General features: G+C 35.9%; 2 protein-coding genes across 2 annotated transcripts; one reads left to right on the top strand and one right to left on the bottom strand.

Moving 5' to 3' along the window:
- Nucleotides 1-367: 367 nt before the first annotated feature.
- On the top strand, nucleotides 368-9,433 carry LOC145582742 (trihelix transcription factor GT-4-like). The gene is made up of 5 exons (XM_081639752.1): nucleotides 368-1,185; nucleotides 2,599-2,637; nucleotides 6,575-6,706; nucleotides 8,569-8,793; nucleotides 8,952-9,433. Exons 1-5 carry the CDS (start codon nucleotides 579-581, stop codon nucleotides 9,167-9,169), a joined length of 1,221 nt encoding a protein of 406 aa, XP_081495878.1. The 5' UTR covers nucleotides 368-578; the 3' UTR covers nucleotides 9,170-9,433.
- A 468-nt stretch (nucleotides 9,434-9,901) lies between these two features.
- LOC145581656 (mitotic spindle checkpoint protein MAD2-like) lies at nucleotides 9,902-11,764 on the bottom strand. The gene is made up of 7 exons (XM_081638676.1): nucleotides 11,513-11,764; nucleotides 11,403-11,418; nucleotides 11,165-11,295; nucleotides 10,917-11,037; nucleotides 10,716-10,819; nucleotides 10,366-10,487; nucleotides 9,902-10,253 (listed from the first exon to the last, which is right to left on the bottom strand). The coding sequence occupies exons 1-7, from the start codon at nucleotides 11,583-11,585 to the stop codon at nucleotides 10,188-10,190; spliced, it is 633 nt and encodes a 210-aa protein (XP_081494802.1). The 5' UTR covers nucleotides 11,586-11,764; the 3' UTR covers nucleotides 9,902-10,187.
- Nucleotides 11,765-13,254: the final 1,490 nt, after the last annotated feature.

Here is a 13,254-nt window from a genome sequence, read left to right as displayed (position 1 = left end):
CCGGAGGTCTGGCCAGAAATTGGAGCCATTGATGGAAGTGTGGAAGGGAAGAAGAAGATGAGGAGGAAAGGGGAAAAATGATATATATATATATATTATTTTTTTTTTAATAAAAATATTTTTTAGACAAATGAAATGTAACACGTGGCAGGTGATTTATTACTGTAAGTTAAATGACCTACTTGGCCTAATAGAATAGAACAGCTCCAGGATTATTGTGGAATAATTAAAAGATTAGATTAATAAAAAAAGATTGCTCAAAGATTGAATTATTAGAATCAAATTTTCCAAAAAATAAACCGTAATTCAAGTTGTTAGTAAAACCCCAAGTAGTAAAAAACTTAAGCCGAGGAGAACACAACCTTTTTAACTCCGAGTCTCCAAGATTCCAACTCCAGTGTCTCACTTACCTCCCCGGAATCCCACCTCCCTCCAATGCCAAATTCCTCAAAATTCTCAATGTTTCCTCAATTTCAACCCAAATTCCCAAATCCATTTAGACCCTAATAAAAATAATTCCCAAATTCTCTCCTAAATTCCTCAATTTCTCTCTTCCCCAAAAAACCCCATTAAAAATCATGTACATTTCCGATTCCAATCACAACCCCACCCCAATTAACACCACCTCCAAACCCCCTTCATCTCTCGACTTCTCCGACGACGACCACCACAACGACATGCTCATCGAAGTGGGTCCCACCCACCACCACCACCCCCACCACCCCAAAATCCATGAACCCCACCGTTTACCTTCTTCGGCGACAACACCGTCTTCTTCGGGCCCGAAGAAGCGAGCCGAAACTTGGGTTCAAGACGAAACCCGGAATCTAATTAGCTTGAGGAGAGAGATGGATTCTCTGTTCAACACTTCTAAATCAAATAAGCATTTGTGGGAGCAGATTTCGGCCAAAATGAGGGATAGAGGGTTTGATAGGAGTCCTACTATGTGTACTGATAAGTGGAGGAATTTGCTTAAAGAATTTAAGAAAGCCAAGCAGCAAATGGGTAATGCTGCAAATGGGAATGCTAAGATGTTGTGTTATAAGGAAATTGAAGAGATTTTGAGGGATAGAAATCGTTGCGGTTCCAATTCGGCTGGGTATAAAAGCCCTAATCATAATAGTAATGATGGGGTTAATAATCATTCTTCTAAGGTTGATTCTTTCTTGCAATTCTCTGATAAAGGTTTGTGCTTTATAATTTTGTGGAATTTTCTGTCATTATTAGTTGGGTTTGTTGAGGTGTTAGTGGAGAAGTTTATGTGGGTATTGCACTACTTTTAGGTTTGATAATTGTTAAATTTAGTATATTGTTTAGGTCCTGTTGAGAATTGCATTTGAGAATTTTGCTATTTTTTTGGGTCTTGAATGTTTTGATTCCATTTGGGGAGTTTATTTGAATTTTGGGGTTGTTTGTGGTATTGGGTGTTTGCAAAGTTTTTGAATTTTGAGGTCCGTTTTTTTCGGGTGGTTTGATATGATTGCCTTTGTTGGATTTGTATGTGTTTATGTTGTTGGAAATCTTGGAATAGTGTATCCATGTTCTATTGGTAATTTCACCAAATTGGTGCTTGACTCGTCATGGTGATATATGCCGATCTTGGGTACGGGTAGCTGGAGGAGCTCTTGAAAGCTGATATATATTCATAGTGCTATCATAATTTCTTTGACCTTCTCATTCGAAGGATTAGAGACGGGTAGACTGTAAAGAAAATGATTTTTGCTGAATTTTGCATTTATCAGGTTGTTGTTTGGTGGTATGACATGAGTAAGTAATCGATCAAGTGGAGGCGGCATCAATTTGGATAGGGAATTACATTCTTAGATCATTCCAATAAAATGAGTATGAAGAATGCTGCTTTTATTTTGCAGAGTTCTTCTAGCTTGAAATTTTGTGCGGAGAAAGTTTAAATGGGACGTGTAAACTGATAAGAGTTATTGCTCTTAGCCTTAACTTGAACTAGAAGTTTTTTTGTGACTACTGAATTGATTGGATTAAATGTGATAATTATGTGGAGAGGGTCTGTGACCAAGAGGACATCAACACTTATAATTCAGTATTACTATTTGTCTATAGAATCAAGATCCTTTAACAACTATTTGTTCAAATGATTATCACATCATTCACATGTCGATCTTTGATCATACATGTTTATTAGAACCAAGTACTTAGTTTGGCTGATGGATGTTGATAGCTATTATGCTTAGTACTCTGCCGTTTATCCCTCTTCTTGAAGTATAATGATTAATGAACTGAAACATATGCTATCTGGGTCTTTTATGAATTTGCCGGGGAGCTATTTTGGCGCGCTTGTGTGTGGTGGGATGCATATTTTGAAATCAGTGTTTGTATGCTTTTGCTACTTGTATGAGTATATATTTTTGTTACCAAGTGATTCTGCTAGTAACTCCCTAAGTATGTGTATAAAGACCTCCGCATGATGACCTTGTTCTGAAGTTTTCCTGTTGTTTCTACTGTTTGTTTGCTATTCCTTGGCTCCTTGTGCTTCTCAGAAGTCAGTGATGATGTTTCTGAAAAGGCAAGATTATGAAATAGTGTATTTCCTAACAATGCTTTTTATTGATTGGCTTTGTTCAGGTATTGATGATGCTTCTATTCCTTTTGGACCCATTGAAGGTATAACACTTCAAACCCATTTATGGAAATTAGATTGGTATCTTGAATTGTTTTGGAACATTGTAAGAGCTGAAAACCAATAAAGTATGATAATTAAGGTTGGTGAGTAGCACTGTAGCACTACTCAAAGAGTGCAGTGTAGATGTTGTAGTTGATTAAAAGCCCCTTCTAGGGTCCTACTAAAGTGAGGTGAAAGAGAGATAGTTGATTATAATGTCAAGGTTAAGGGATTAGGAGTGAAACTGCAAGATGTTAATCCATGAAGCAAGATTGCCATGGCTAATACTTTTTGCTTGTCTCACCTTTGTATTCCTATTACTTGATCTTCTGATGCAATCATCTGTGACATTTTAGCACATATTTTTTTTAGTTTTTTTCATCTCTATCATTTGGTAGCTTGTCTACATCAAGCATGCCGTCTATTTTTATTAGCTTGCTATCTGATGTAGATGCAATTAATTTGTGATAATATCAAGTTCATTTTTAGAGGAAAGGGGACTATGGCACCAACAGCTTGCTACTCCTCCTAGAGGGTTAATTGTGCTCTGCTCTACTTGTCATGGTCTCTTCTAAGTTCTAACTGCGAGAAGCATCATCACTGAAAGAAAAGAACCATAAAGTAATATTTCAAAATTCAATTTGATAATATGGCATAAACACTATGTCATAGTGTTTATAGGCAATAATGCAAACAGAGTGTTGTTCAATTTGCTATCTAGTTTCGCAAATTAGACCAAATTGTACCACTTTCATTTATTAATTCACCTTTTTCCAGTTACACAAGGGGGTTAATGAATTAAGTAGCACTGGTTATAGCATTTAAGCCTTCATGCAGGAATGCAGGATGTATTAGAATGATTCATTAGTCTTTGTTTATAGCTTCATTGGCTAGAGCATCAACTACTTTGTTCAGCTTCCTTGTTCCTATACAGTATCCTGTTGATTGGCTTTGTTCTTTAATGTCTTGCATACCATTTTCAATTTTAGGTTATTAACATAGTACTCCCTCCGTCCCTAAATTAAAAGCCTCTTTCTCTTTATTATGTGAGTAATAAATGCTAGAAAGAGGCTTTGTATTAAGGGACGGAGGGAGTAGTAATCTAAATTCAGAGATGTTACTACATCAAGGCCATTTGAATGGAAGATAGATTTTATCCAAACTATTTGACTAGCCTGTTGTAGCTACATCTTGATGCTATACAGCTTACTAGCTCAGCCCATTTGATACCATCTATTAAATTCACCTTTTCCTCCATCGTTGTCATGTTTTTGCAAACAAGAAGAAAGTGAAAAAAAAAAATAGAGAGGAGATAATTTATTTTTCCTTGTCCAACTACAGTATTTAGTTTGAACTCATCACTGTGGAATTTTTAACTTAGAATTAAATGTTAATTTTCTATAGAGACCTAGTAAGTATTTTGAGATATTATGAAATGGAATAAAATTGACATTGAGGACGGAGGAAGCTAATTTATCCATTTCTGTGATCAATGCCGGTGACCATTTCCTTTTAATTGTCATTAGCTTGCCTTTATCGATCTTCCTGTCTGTTATGACAAGTGTTCATTGATGTGCACATACAAAAGCATGGTCTGTCAAGTGAATTTTGTAGTTGCATCTCTGCATTGAACAATGGGATTTTGAAATGCCTTTTCAATCTGACTTCAAGGTTAAGACATGTCAAAAACTATTTATCCTTTGTATTCCATTAAATGTTACATCTCATATAAAAACCCCTTTGCCGTTGTGCCTTTCAATGATTGTCGTATGGACATTCTTCCTTTTTCACATACCTTCATAGTATGTTGCGACTTCTGATTGCGTGTGGAATACCATACCAGTATATTTGAGCTGCCATGATGTGATCCAGTGCCCACTTTTGGCCTTAACTTTTCTTTGATAGTTTTATAGGGATAAATATGGTTTTGCTGTACAACTAAAGTGATGATTTTAGTTATTGGATTTGTTTAAGCTATTTTCATAGTATGTTGCGACTTCTGATTGCGTGTGGAATACCATACCAGTATATTTGAGCTGCCATGATGTGATCAGTGTCCACTGTTGGCCTTAACTTTTCTTTGATAGTTTTATAGGGATAAATATGGTTTTGCTGTACAACTAAAGTGGTGATTTTAGTTATTGGATTTGTTTAAGCTATTTATTTAGGGGCCATTTGGGCTGCAATATTGAGTTAGGGCTGGAAACTATCTTGCAAGGTAGACAGAGAAATAATTGAGGTGGTTATCAAGCAAGCTTCTCATGCAGCTGACTAGATTCCAGAGCTAGTTGGTTTCCTACACTAGGATAGATATACTAGGATAGATTTCTTATAGGCATCTAACTATTTTAAGGCTTAGGGGCCTTTGGCATTGAGTTTTTCTACTTTCTTTTTGTTTCCTTATACACTTAAGAATTTATGTAAGTATGACTGCTTTTGTGTGAATTCTGTAACACTTAGGCTTAGTAAGTTTTTTTTCTCACTCACTTGTTTCTTGCTTGGTTTTGTTTCATAATCTCACTTGATGAGCAATGTTTCAAAAAAAATAAAAATCTCTACAGAGCACTAAGGCAATAAGGATCCTAGAGTCTAGGTGCAAAGCTAATGCATGGCTCATATAGTGAGATAAAACTGTTTGCGTGTATAAAAAGTTGTCTACCTCAGTGTCCTTATGTGGGCCTTTTGTGCCTCGCTACTCTTTGAAATTACCTTGCTTGGATCAGAATGAGTGCTCCACCCCTTTCATCTCGAGACTCATGTGTAGATCCACCTTTTTATACACCGTAGGAGAGTTAAGGAATGCTGTAAGGTTAATTTGTTTCCTAAAAACTATTCACGTGTTTTCTAGTCATATGAGGAGCTTTATTTTGTTTCCTTTAGTTAATAGGACAGATGGACGATTTTGTGAGGCTATTTATAGCTTTATTGTTGCTAATAATTCATGAGATTTGTTAAGATTGATTTGTTTCCTAAAACTTTCCACGCGTTTTCCAGTCATATTAGGAGACAATATCATGAGGCTATTTATTGCTTTATTTTTGCTTGTTATACATGAAATTGTTTGATTGATAAAATTGGAGTGTCCAGAAACTTGTGTGCTTGTCTTGGAGTGTGACTCTAAGCTGAGAGAAACTTTAATGTGATGAGTGAAATCAAATAAAAAACCTTCTGATTAGGCGAGTGTCGCCTGACTTATACTTGGTTTAATTGTTCTATTGAGAAAAGCCTACTCAAGAGATCTCAAAACCCTCATAGTAGTGAAGCCTCAATTAATGATTTTGAACCCATAAATTTCTGAAAATTGAGCGAAGATTGTTTAAAATTTTAATGATGAAGCTCGGTACATTTGATGTGTAGGGATCTTGGATCTGATTCTCCTGAGTATTATAATTCCTGCTATATTCTTGTCAGCGTTAGTGACATTGCATCTCTCTGGTCTTTGAGTTTTGGCCCTCTATCTCTTCTGCTCTATCTTAGAAATGCACAAACCAAAGAAAATTAAGATTGAGGGACCAATGGGGATTAAGATTGAGGAACAAATGATTGTGGAACCGATGATTGAGGAACAAATGATTGTGGAACCAATGATTGAGGAACCATTGGAGAGTAAGATTGAGGAACCAATGAAGATTAAGATTGAGGAAGAAAAAATTGGTTAGTAGGCACCCGCCCTTGTCCTATTTGATGGGAAAATTGTAATGCCTTCACATGCATCCGCGTTCGAATGCTAAAATCTATTAGTTTTGAAGCATACTGACATTATTCTTTTGTCCTTCTCCTTTTTCCTTTCCCAGTCGTCTTTTGCTCCTGCTTTTCTTGTGAATGGCTTATTGTATTTTCAATTGATTTTTTGTTTTTAAAAATTGACATTTTATCTGTTCAAAATTTGTATTCATTGGATTTATGTACTAACTATGATATTTTTCCTTTTTGGTACAGCTAACGGGAGGCCAACTCTGAACTTGGAGAGGCGTTTGGATCACGAGGGACATCCTCTTGCCATTACTGCAGCTGATGCCGTAACAGACGGGGGTTGTCCCCCATCATTTTGGCGTGAGACTCCTGGAAATGGTAATCTTGTATACATGGAGGCTATGTTCTCTTCACTTTATATTTGGCGTGTTGGTCTTAATTCTTAATTTTTAAAGTTCTTGTCTGACTGTTTGATGTGGACTAGTCTGGTCTCTTCTGGTGCAGTCTGGTTTGAATTTATTGTTTGGTGTGAATTGTTATCGTTATAACTACGTTTGGTATTGTTTTGAGTTTTTTTTTTGGTCCACTTTGGTCTGATTTTAACATAAATCAGCTGTAAGAATAAAGGTAAAGAGAAAAGGCTTGAATCATCTGAGCTTCAAAATTACTTTAAATTCACAGTTTGTGCAATTTAAGAAAAAGAACTTGTCTCAAAGGAATGTCAAAAGTTATAATGATCGGGAGGTTCACACTTCATATTAACATTCATCTGTCTCTATTTACTGTAAACTTCATCTTTTCTGTTGAAAAATTGCAGTTACAAATGTAAGTTGCATGTTTGAAGTTAGGAGATTCAATGGGTTGATTAGCTACAATGTAGGTCTTGTTCTAGTTTTTTTTACAAAAGATCACTTTAATGCAATGATATGACTGCCTGTTTGAAAAAGTATCTAAAGCTAAGCGCCTCAGACTCAAGTGAAGTGATTGGTACAAGTGAATATGAACACAGTCAAGGGTTTGACTATTGAGTATTAATACTTCAGGGGGAAATATGTGGATGTGTTTCGGTGCCTTATATCTTGTTAGGCTTCCATTAGTTTATGCAATCTAAAAGTTTGGATGTGGGTGCTCGAACATGCCTTGTAAGTTGTAAGTCTTGTAACATATTACTTCCATAATTTCAACTAAATATCTTTGAATTTGTTACTTAATAAAAACCTCAAAGTGAAATCCAAATCTAGACTTAGAAGGTGGGGATAAAGAGTTGAGTGACTAATGAGTAACCCGGCTGTCTCTCTTGTTATTCTTTCCTTTTTGTTTGTGTCTGAAGAGTGGGATGGGGCTGTAGAGGGTTATATGGATAGTTTGCTGTTTTTATGTGATGTGACAAATGATGTCTAGGTTTGTGATCTAAAATCATGGTTGAATCATGTGTTAATTATAGACTTAGTTTTAAAAATGCAGGCCTCAAGTGTACATGTGCCGATGTGCGCAACTAGGCACATGGCACGCACTTCACTGGATTGGAGAGGCTGAGATGCCTGGGTGCCACAAGGTTCACTATATGTAATTACATAAGCTGGTGCATGCCTCGCATGGCCTCTGCCAAGGCTTGGTGTGAGCATCTTGCTGATTCTGCTTAGAGGCAGTTTAACAGAAAGTCTGAATAAAGTTTCCTTAACTTGTCTGTAATGCGTGTGAACTGTGAACTTCTGACTGTGGACTTTAGCCTGGCAGACCACTTTCTGAACCTGGTCACTGTATATTCCAAAATACTAATATCTGGAAGCTTTTTGCTCCATAAAGCTCAACATTTTCATCATCATTTTTTTTTTCATTTTATTATTTATTTTTATAATCATTATTTCTTCTTGCCTTCTTGGTGCTGGTTTTACCAGTATTTTTTTCTTTTCCTCCCTCTGATTTTCCTTTCATTTCTTCTTTTAGTTTCTTTTCTTTTAATTTTCCGTCTTGGGAGGAGAGGCCCTCTTAAATTTTCTGTGTTTGATTTAATTTGACCCCCTTCCAATTTCTCTCTCTCTCTCTCTCTCTCTCTCTCTCTCTCTCTCTCTCTCTCTCTCTCTCTTTTCATTTCATTTTTAGCTAGTAGATCAACCTACACCTGTTGTTTTGTCTTGCAACCTTTTAGCTATTGGCTTGTAACGATTTCTGAATTTTTAGCAGGCATGTTTTGTTTTATTTCTTGAGTTTTGATACTAATTTTTACCTTACTTTTGCAGGTGATGATACTCATCCTTTTGGTGGGAGGGTGATAATTGTCAAATGGGGTGATTACACTAAGAGGATTGGTGTAGAGGGAACTGCTGAGGCCATCAAAGATGTGATCCGATCTGCATTTGGTTTAAGGACAAAGCGTGCATTTTGGTTGGAGGATGAGGAACAGGTTGCTCGATCCCTTGACAGGGACATGCCACTGGGCACCTACACTCTTCACCTTGATGAAGGTATATGTTGCATTAGCTTGTTGCGCCCCTCCCCTCATATATTCCATTGTACATTCAATTACCATGTGAATGGTGTTGAAGCATATGGCATCCTTCCTTGCCCCTTATCCCTCCCCTGCAATTGACCTGTTGAAGTTGCAACAATTTCTTTGTTTCAGGTATGACGATTAAGCTGTGCTATGAGGAGTCGGACCACATTTCATATCCTGGTCAGACGATATCCCACACTGTAGAAAAAACTTTTTACACCGAGGATGATTTCCGTGAGTTAATGCATCGCCGGGGATGGTCATGTCTTAGGGAGTTGAATGGCTACAGAAATATCGATAATTTGGATGATCTTCGCCCAGATGCAGTGTATCGTGGTGTGACTTGAGAAGCTGAGGGCAGTTGGTTTGCTTGGTGGGTGGTGCCTTACTTTTTGTTTGTGGCCAGATATATTCATAGAGCACATTTTAGCTTAAGTGATTTGCGGACAGAAAATATCATTTTCTGACCTTTTGTACAGAACTACAGATAGATTGCCTTATTATAAAACTTCTAATTGTATATAGTTGCCTTGTGTAATGTTATAGTCAGCGGCCTTTTACTTTAAACATGGCTCAAATTTCATCGAATAATCGACTCCTTACACTTCTTATGTTTCGACTGTGGAATCTCATATTATTAGCTTAACAATATAATACCACGAGGTTAGCGACAGACTAGTTTCCTAATGACAGTTATAAACACATGCAGTCTTATACAATGAACATTTTTATTTCAGCAAATTTAGTACATCTGCAATTAACATTCAGGGAAGACTGATGAATTCTAGCTAAATGAAACTTGCAATTATCTTCTCAGTGGTTTAAAGAGACAGTTCTATTGTTCGTCTCTCCACACTCAATACTACGTTAGCAAGGATCCTGTGCCTGCTAGCTATGTGGAAAGATGTGTCGCAACTACCACCTACCCCAGGGATAATCCTAACATGTGAACACAAGCACGGATTGATTTCCTATCTAAGATTAGCAAACATTATACGTGGCTAGCACCTGAATTTCGATATTAGAAAGAATGCAGTTTTCTGTATTCTCACAATCACAGCTAAACATTGGATAAATTTCGATATTAGAAAGAATGCAGTTTTCTGTATTCTCACAATCACAGCTATCATTGGATTAATTTCAATCCAACTGGACCAACACTTTCAGATACATAGTACTCCGTATTACACTGGTAATAGTTTTGGAAGGGCAATGACTGATAGTAATACAGAATTACAAACTTCAAATCCCAAATACAAAATTGTGAATCAATGATTCACATTACCACACTGACACATACTAGAAAACAAACATAATACTTCGTAGTTCATTCGATTTTTCTCCAAAATCACAGACTGTCATTGATTATTGTTCATCCAGTTCATCATCATCATCATTCTTGTAAGATACTAAAGTGTTAACCTTGTGAATCTGCATAAAAAGTTTATTTTGTGTGTTAAAACTCTCATAAAAAGTTTATTGAAGAAATTAGGAAACTATTAATGTAAGAAACTAACTGCTTCTGTTTCAATTTATTTTTTACCTTGGTATCAAAAGAATGTAATTTCACCATTTGGGGGTTGGAAATCAATTTGGGATCACTCTCAATCCAAGTGAGAGGAGCAGCTACATCCTTGTCAGTGTATGCCAACACGTCGAAAACACCTGTGTAACATAACAAAGACATTGCTAAAAAGTTAGTCGGATCATACATACTCTTCCTATTACTTGATCTTAGTAAGGGTAAAACCGGTAAATCACACAATAAATTACGATAACTTTTTCCGAACATCCTAATAAATGCGCGACTACTATATTTTCTAAAAGAAAAAAATAGAAACATTTCAATCTTACACAATAATAATAGAAGAAAATCATAGCAGTAATAATTACATGGTTCATCAAGGCAAGGTAAGTAAGTGATGCTAGAAGCAATCTGCCTCATAATTGCTTGTATTTCCCTCATTATTTCTTTGTCACTCTTTTCCCTTGATACCCTGAAATTAAATCATACCCAATATTAAAATTAATAACAAAATTTATAACTTTTTTAGGAAAATAACTATATAAATTTTAAATTTTTTATTTTTATACCCAGTTTCTACAACTTCATTATCAGTCTCAATACTGAAATTCCATCTTTCAAGAACTTCATTTGTAGATTTACTCATTATCACCAGAACAATCCTCTGTAATTTCCCTGCTTCTAGCCATTCTGCAATACAAATTCAACAAATATATATAAAAATAATCCCAGAACATTAAATTTAAAAAATTCCCAGAAATTTAATTAAATTTATTGAGTAGAAAAATGGGGTTTAAAAAAAAAACCCAAAAATTACCTGAAAGTTGAGCAGTAAGATTAGCAATGAAAGATTTAACACCTTCATTTTGAGTAAGAAGCAGTGGCAATCCATATTTCTTCACTTTCCCAAAACTTTCTTCTGGGTATACCCCTCGATTATACAATATACTATAATTAACAAAATTAACAATAATTATAAGATAAATCAATCAACAATTAGTAAAAATAAAGAAAAAATTGAAACTTTTGTTGACCCCAAATGACGAATTTCTCACCTATTTGCTGCGTACCCTGAAAATTCAAACAAAAAGGGTTTAAGAAAATGGGAAATTTCTTTTTTGGAAGAAAATAACTCAAAGAAGGAAAAAATCAAGAAATTAATTACCAAAGAACTCGCTTACGATCGCGGCCGAGCCACGAAGAGTGATGATATCCTTAGCAACAGTTTTAGAAGCCATTGAAGATTGTGGGTGTTGTTGATGTTTGATTGATTTGGTTGTGTGGGTGTAAATGAAACTGATGAATGAAAAAAATTGAAGGGTTTTAGTTATTGAATTGAATTGAATATGAAAGGGTTTGTAAAATTGGGGATAAAAAGTTGATCGATTGATGAATTAAAATAAAATTCTACCAAAAAAGAAAGAGAAAAAGAGGTAACGGCTAGTTTTTCTGGGTTTTTGGCTCCACTATTACAAGTCTCAAGTGGGTATCCGAAAACAACGGTCGGTCTTGTAATTTGAATATTGTGTGATCCAACGGTTGGGAGAGGCTCACACATGTGGTTGTGGATTTACACGTACTACTATTACAATGCGTGAAGTTTTTTATTTTTCCTTATGAAATCCCTTTTTCTTTATATTGTATTGGGTCCAATATTTGACTTGAAGATTAGGGTATCCAATTTAATGGTTTGATTTATAGGTGTTTTGTTAGTGGTTAATGGATTCAGTCAAACAATAATGATATTAGTTCGGGTAACAATCTATATACACTAATCACCTACCTTTACTGATGAGACTTGTGTGACAAGTATTGACATTATTGGGCATATTAGGTATCTTGATGGGTGGATCTCTTTTCGTTATTGATGCTTTATCATGGCATTACCTTAGGACTTAAGAGCTTAGCTTCAATATTCGGTTGAAGGAACCGGGTGACTATTTATTCCTAAAAGACATTAGCAACTTAGCAGATTGGGTTAAATTTTAGTGATTTCAATCCCTATCTACTTTAACTCTTTGAGGGACCTAAAGGCTAAATGGCTCAAACCAAGTTGAGGGACCTAAATGCAATTTTGGTGAAAGTTGAGGGATCTCCTTTTGGCTTTACTCATTTAAAATGATTCAAAAATATTAATTCACTACTAATAATAATGTTGGTCGATAAACATGCCTTTGAATAACATTGGAATCTAGATATATCTTACACTTGCTCAATGGGCAGGCCGGGCCTAGCTTCAAGTCGATAATTCCATGCCAAAATCGCCCAAAATGGCGAGATTGTGCAGGCGTTTCGGACAAAAAATAAAATAAATTAGCGTAAAACTAAGGAAATTTTCACTTTTGCTACCACTAAAACACATCTAAGTCACTTTTGCTACCCATCTAAATTTTATTTTTATTTTGCTACCACTAAAAATGACATTGTTTTAATTTCACTACCAGTAGACGGAATCTGTTAATTTTGCCGTTTGAGGGCCCCACAAAGTTAAGTTACCTTCCTTATCTTCCTCTCTCTCCTCGAATCTAATCCTCTTCCAACCTTCTCTCTCCATTGAATACTATCAACCCCCAACTTTAACTCCATTGAAGGCTGGGTTAATTTTTTTTTTACCACGAATCTTTCTCTTTCCTCTGTCACCATCTCCAACTCTCTTTATCTCAACTTTTCTACAATTTGAAGCTTAAACTTGTGTGCGTGGAAGGTTTTTACTGGGATAACGAAGCAGGGGAAGACAATCAGCTGCGAGGAAGCGTCATCTCCATTGTTGGAAGCTGTTGATTTGCCTGACAACGACGTATTGGAAGGTACGAAACTTTAACTATTTATAGTGGTCCAACAATGGTGGTAGTTTCGCAATCTGTTTCGAGGGAGAGCCCCTAATGAATGACATTATAGCTTGCAATT

This window comes from Chenopodium album, chromosome 15, assembly GCF_948465745.1.
Source record: "Chenopodium album chromosome 15, dcCheAlbu1.1, whole genome shotgun sequence".
NCBI lineage: Eukaryota > Viridiplantae > Streptophyta > Magnoliopsida > Caryophyllales > Amaranthaceae > Chenopodium > Chenopodium album.
This window is presented reverse-complemented; position numbering and strand designations above follow the sequence as displayed.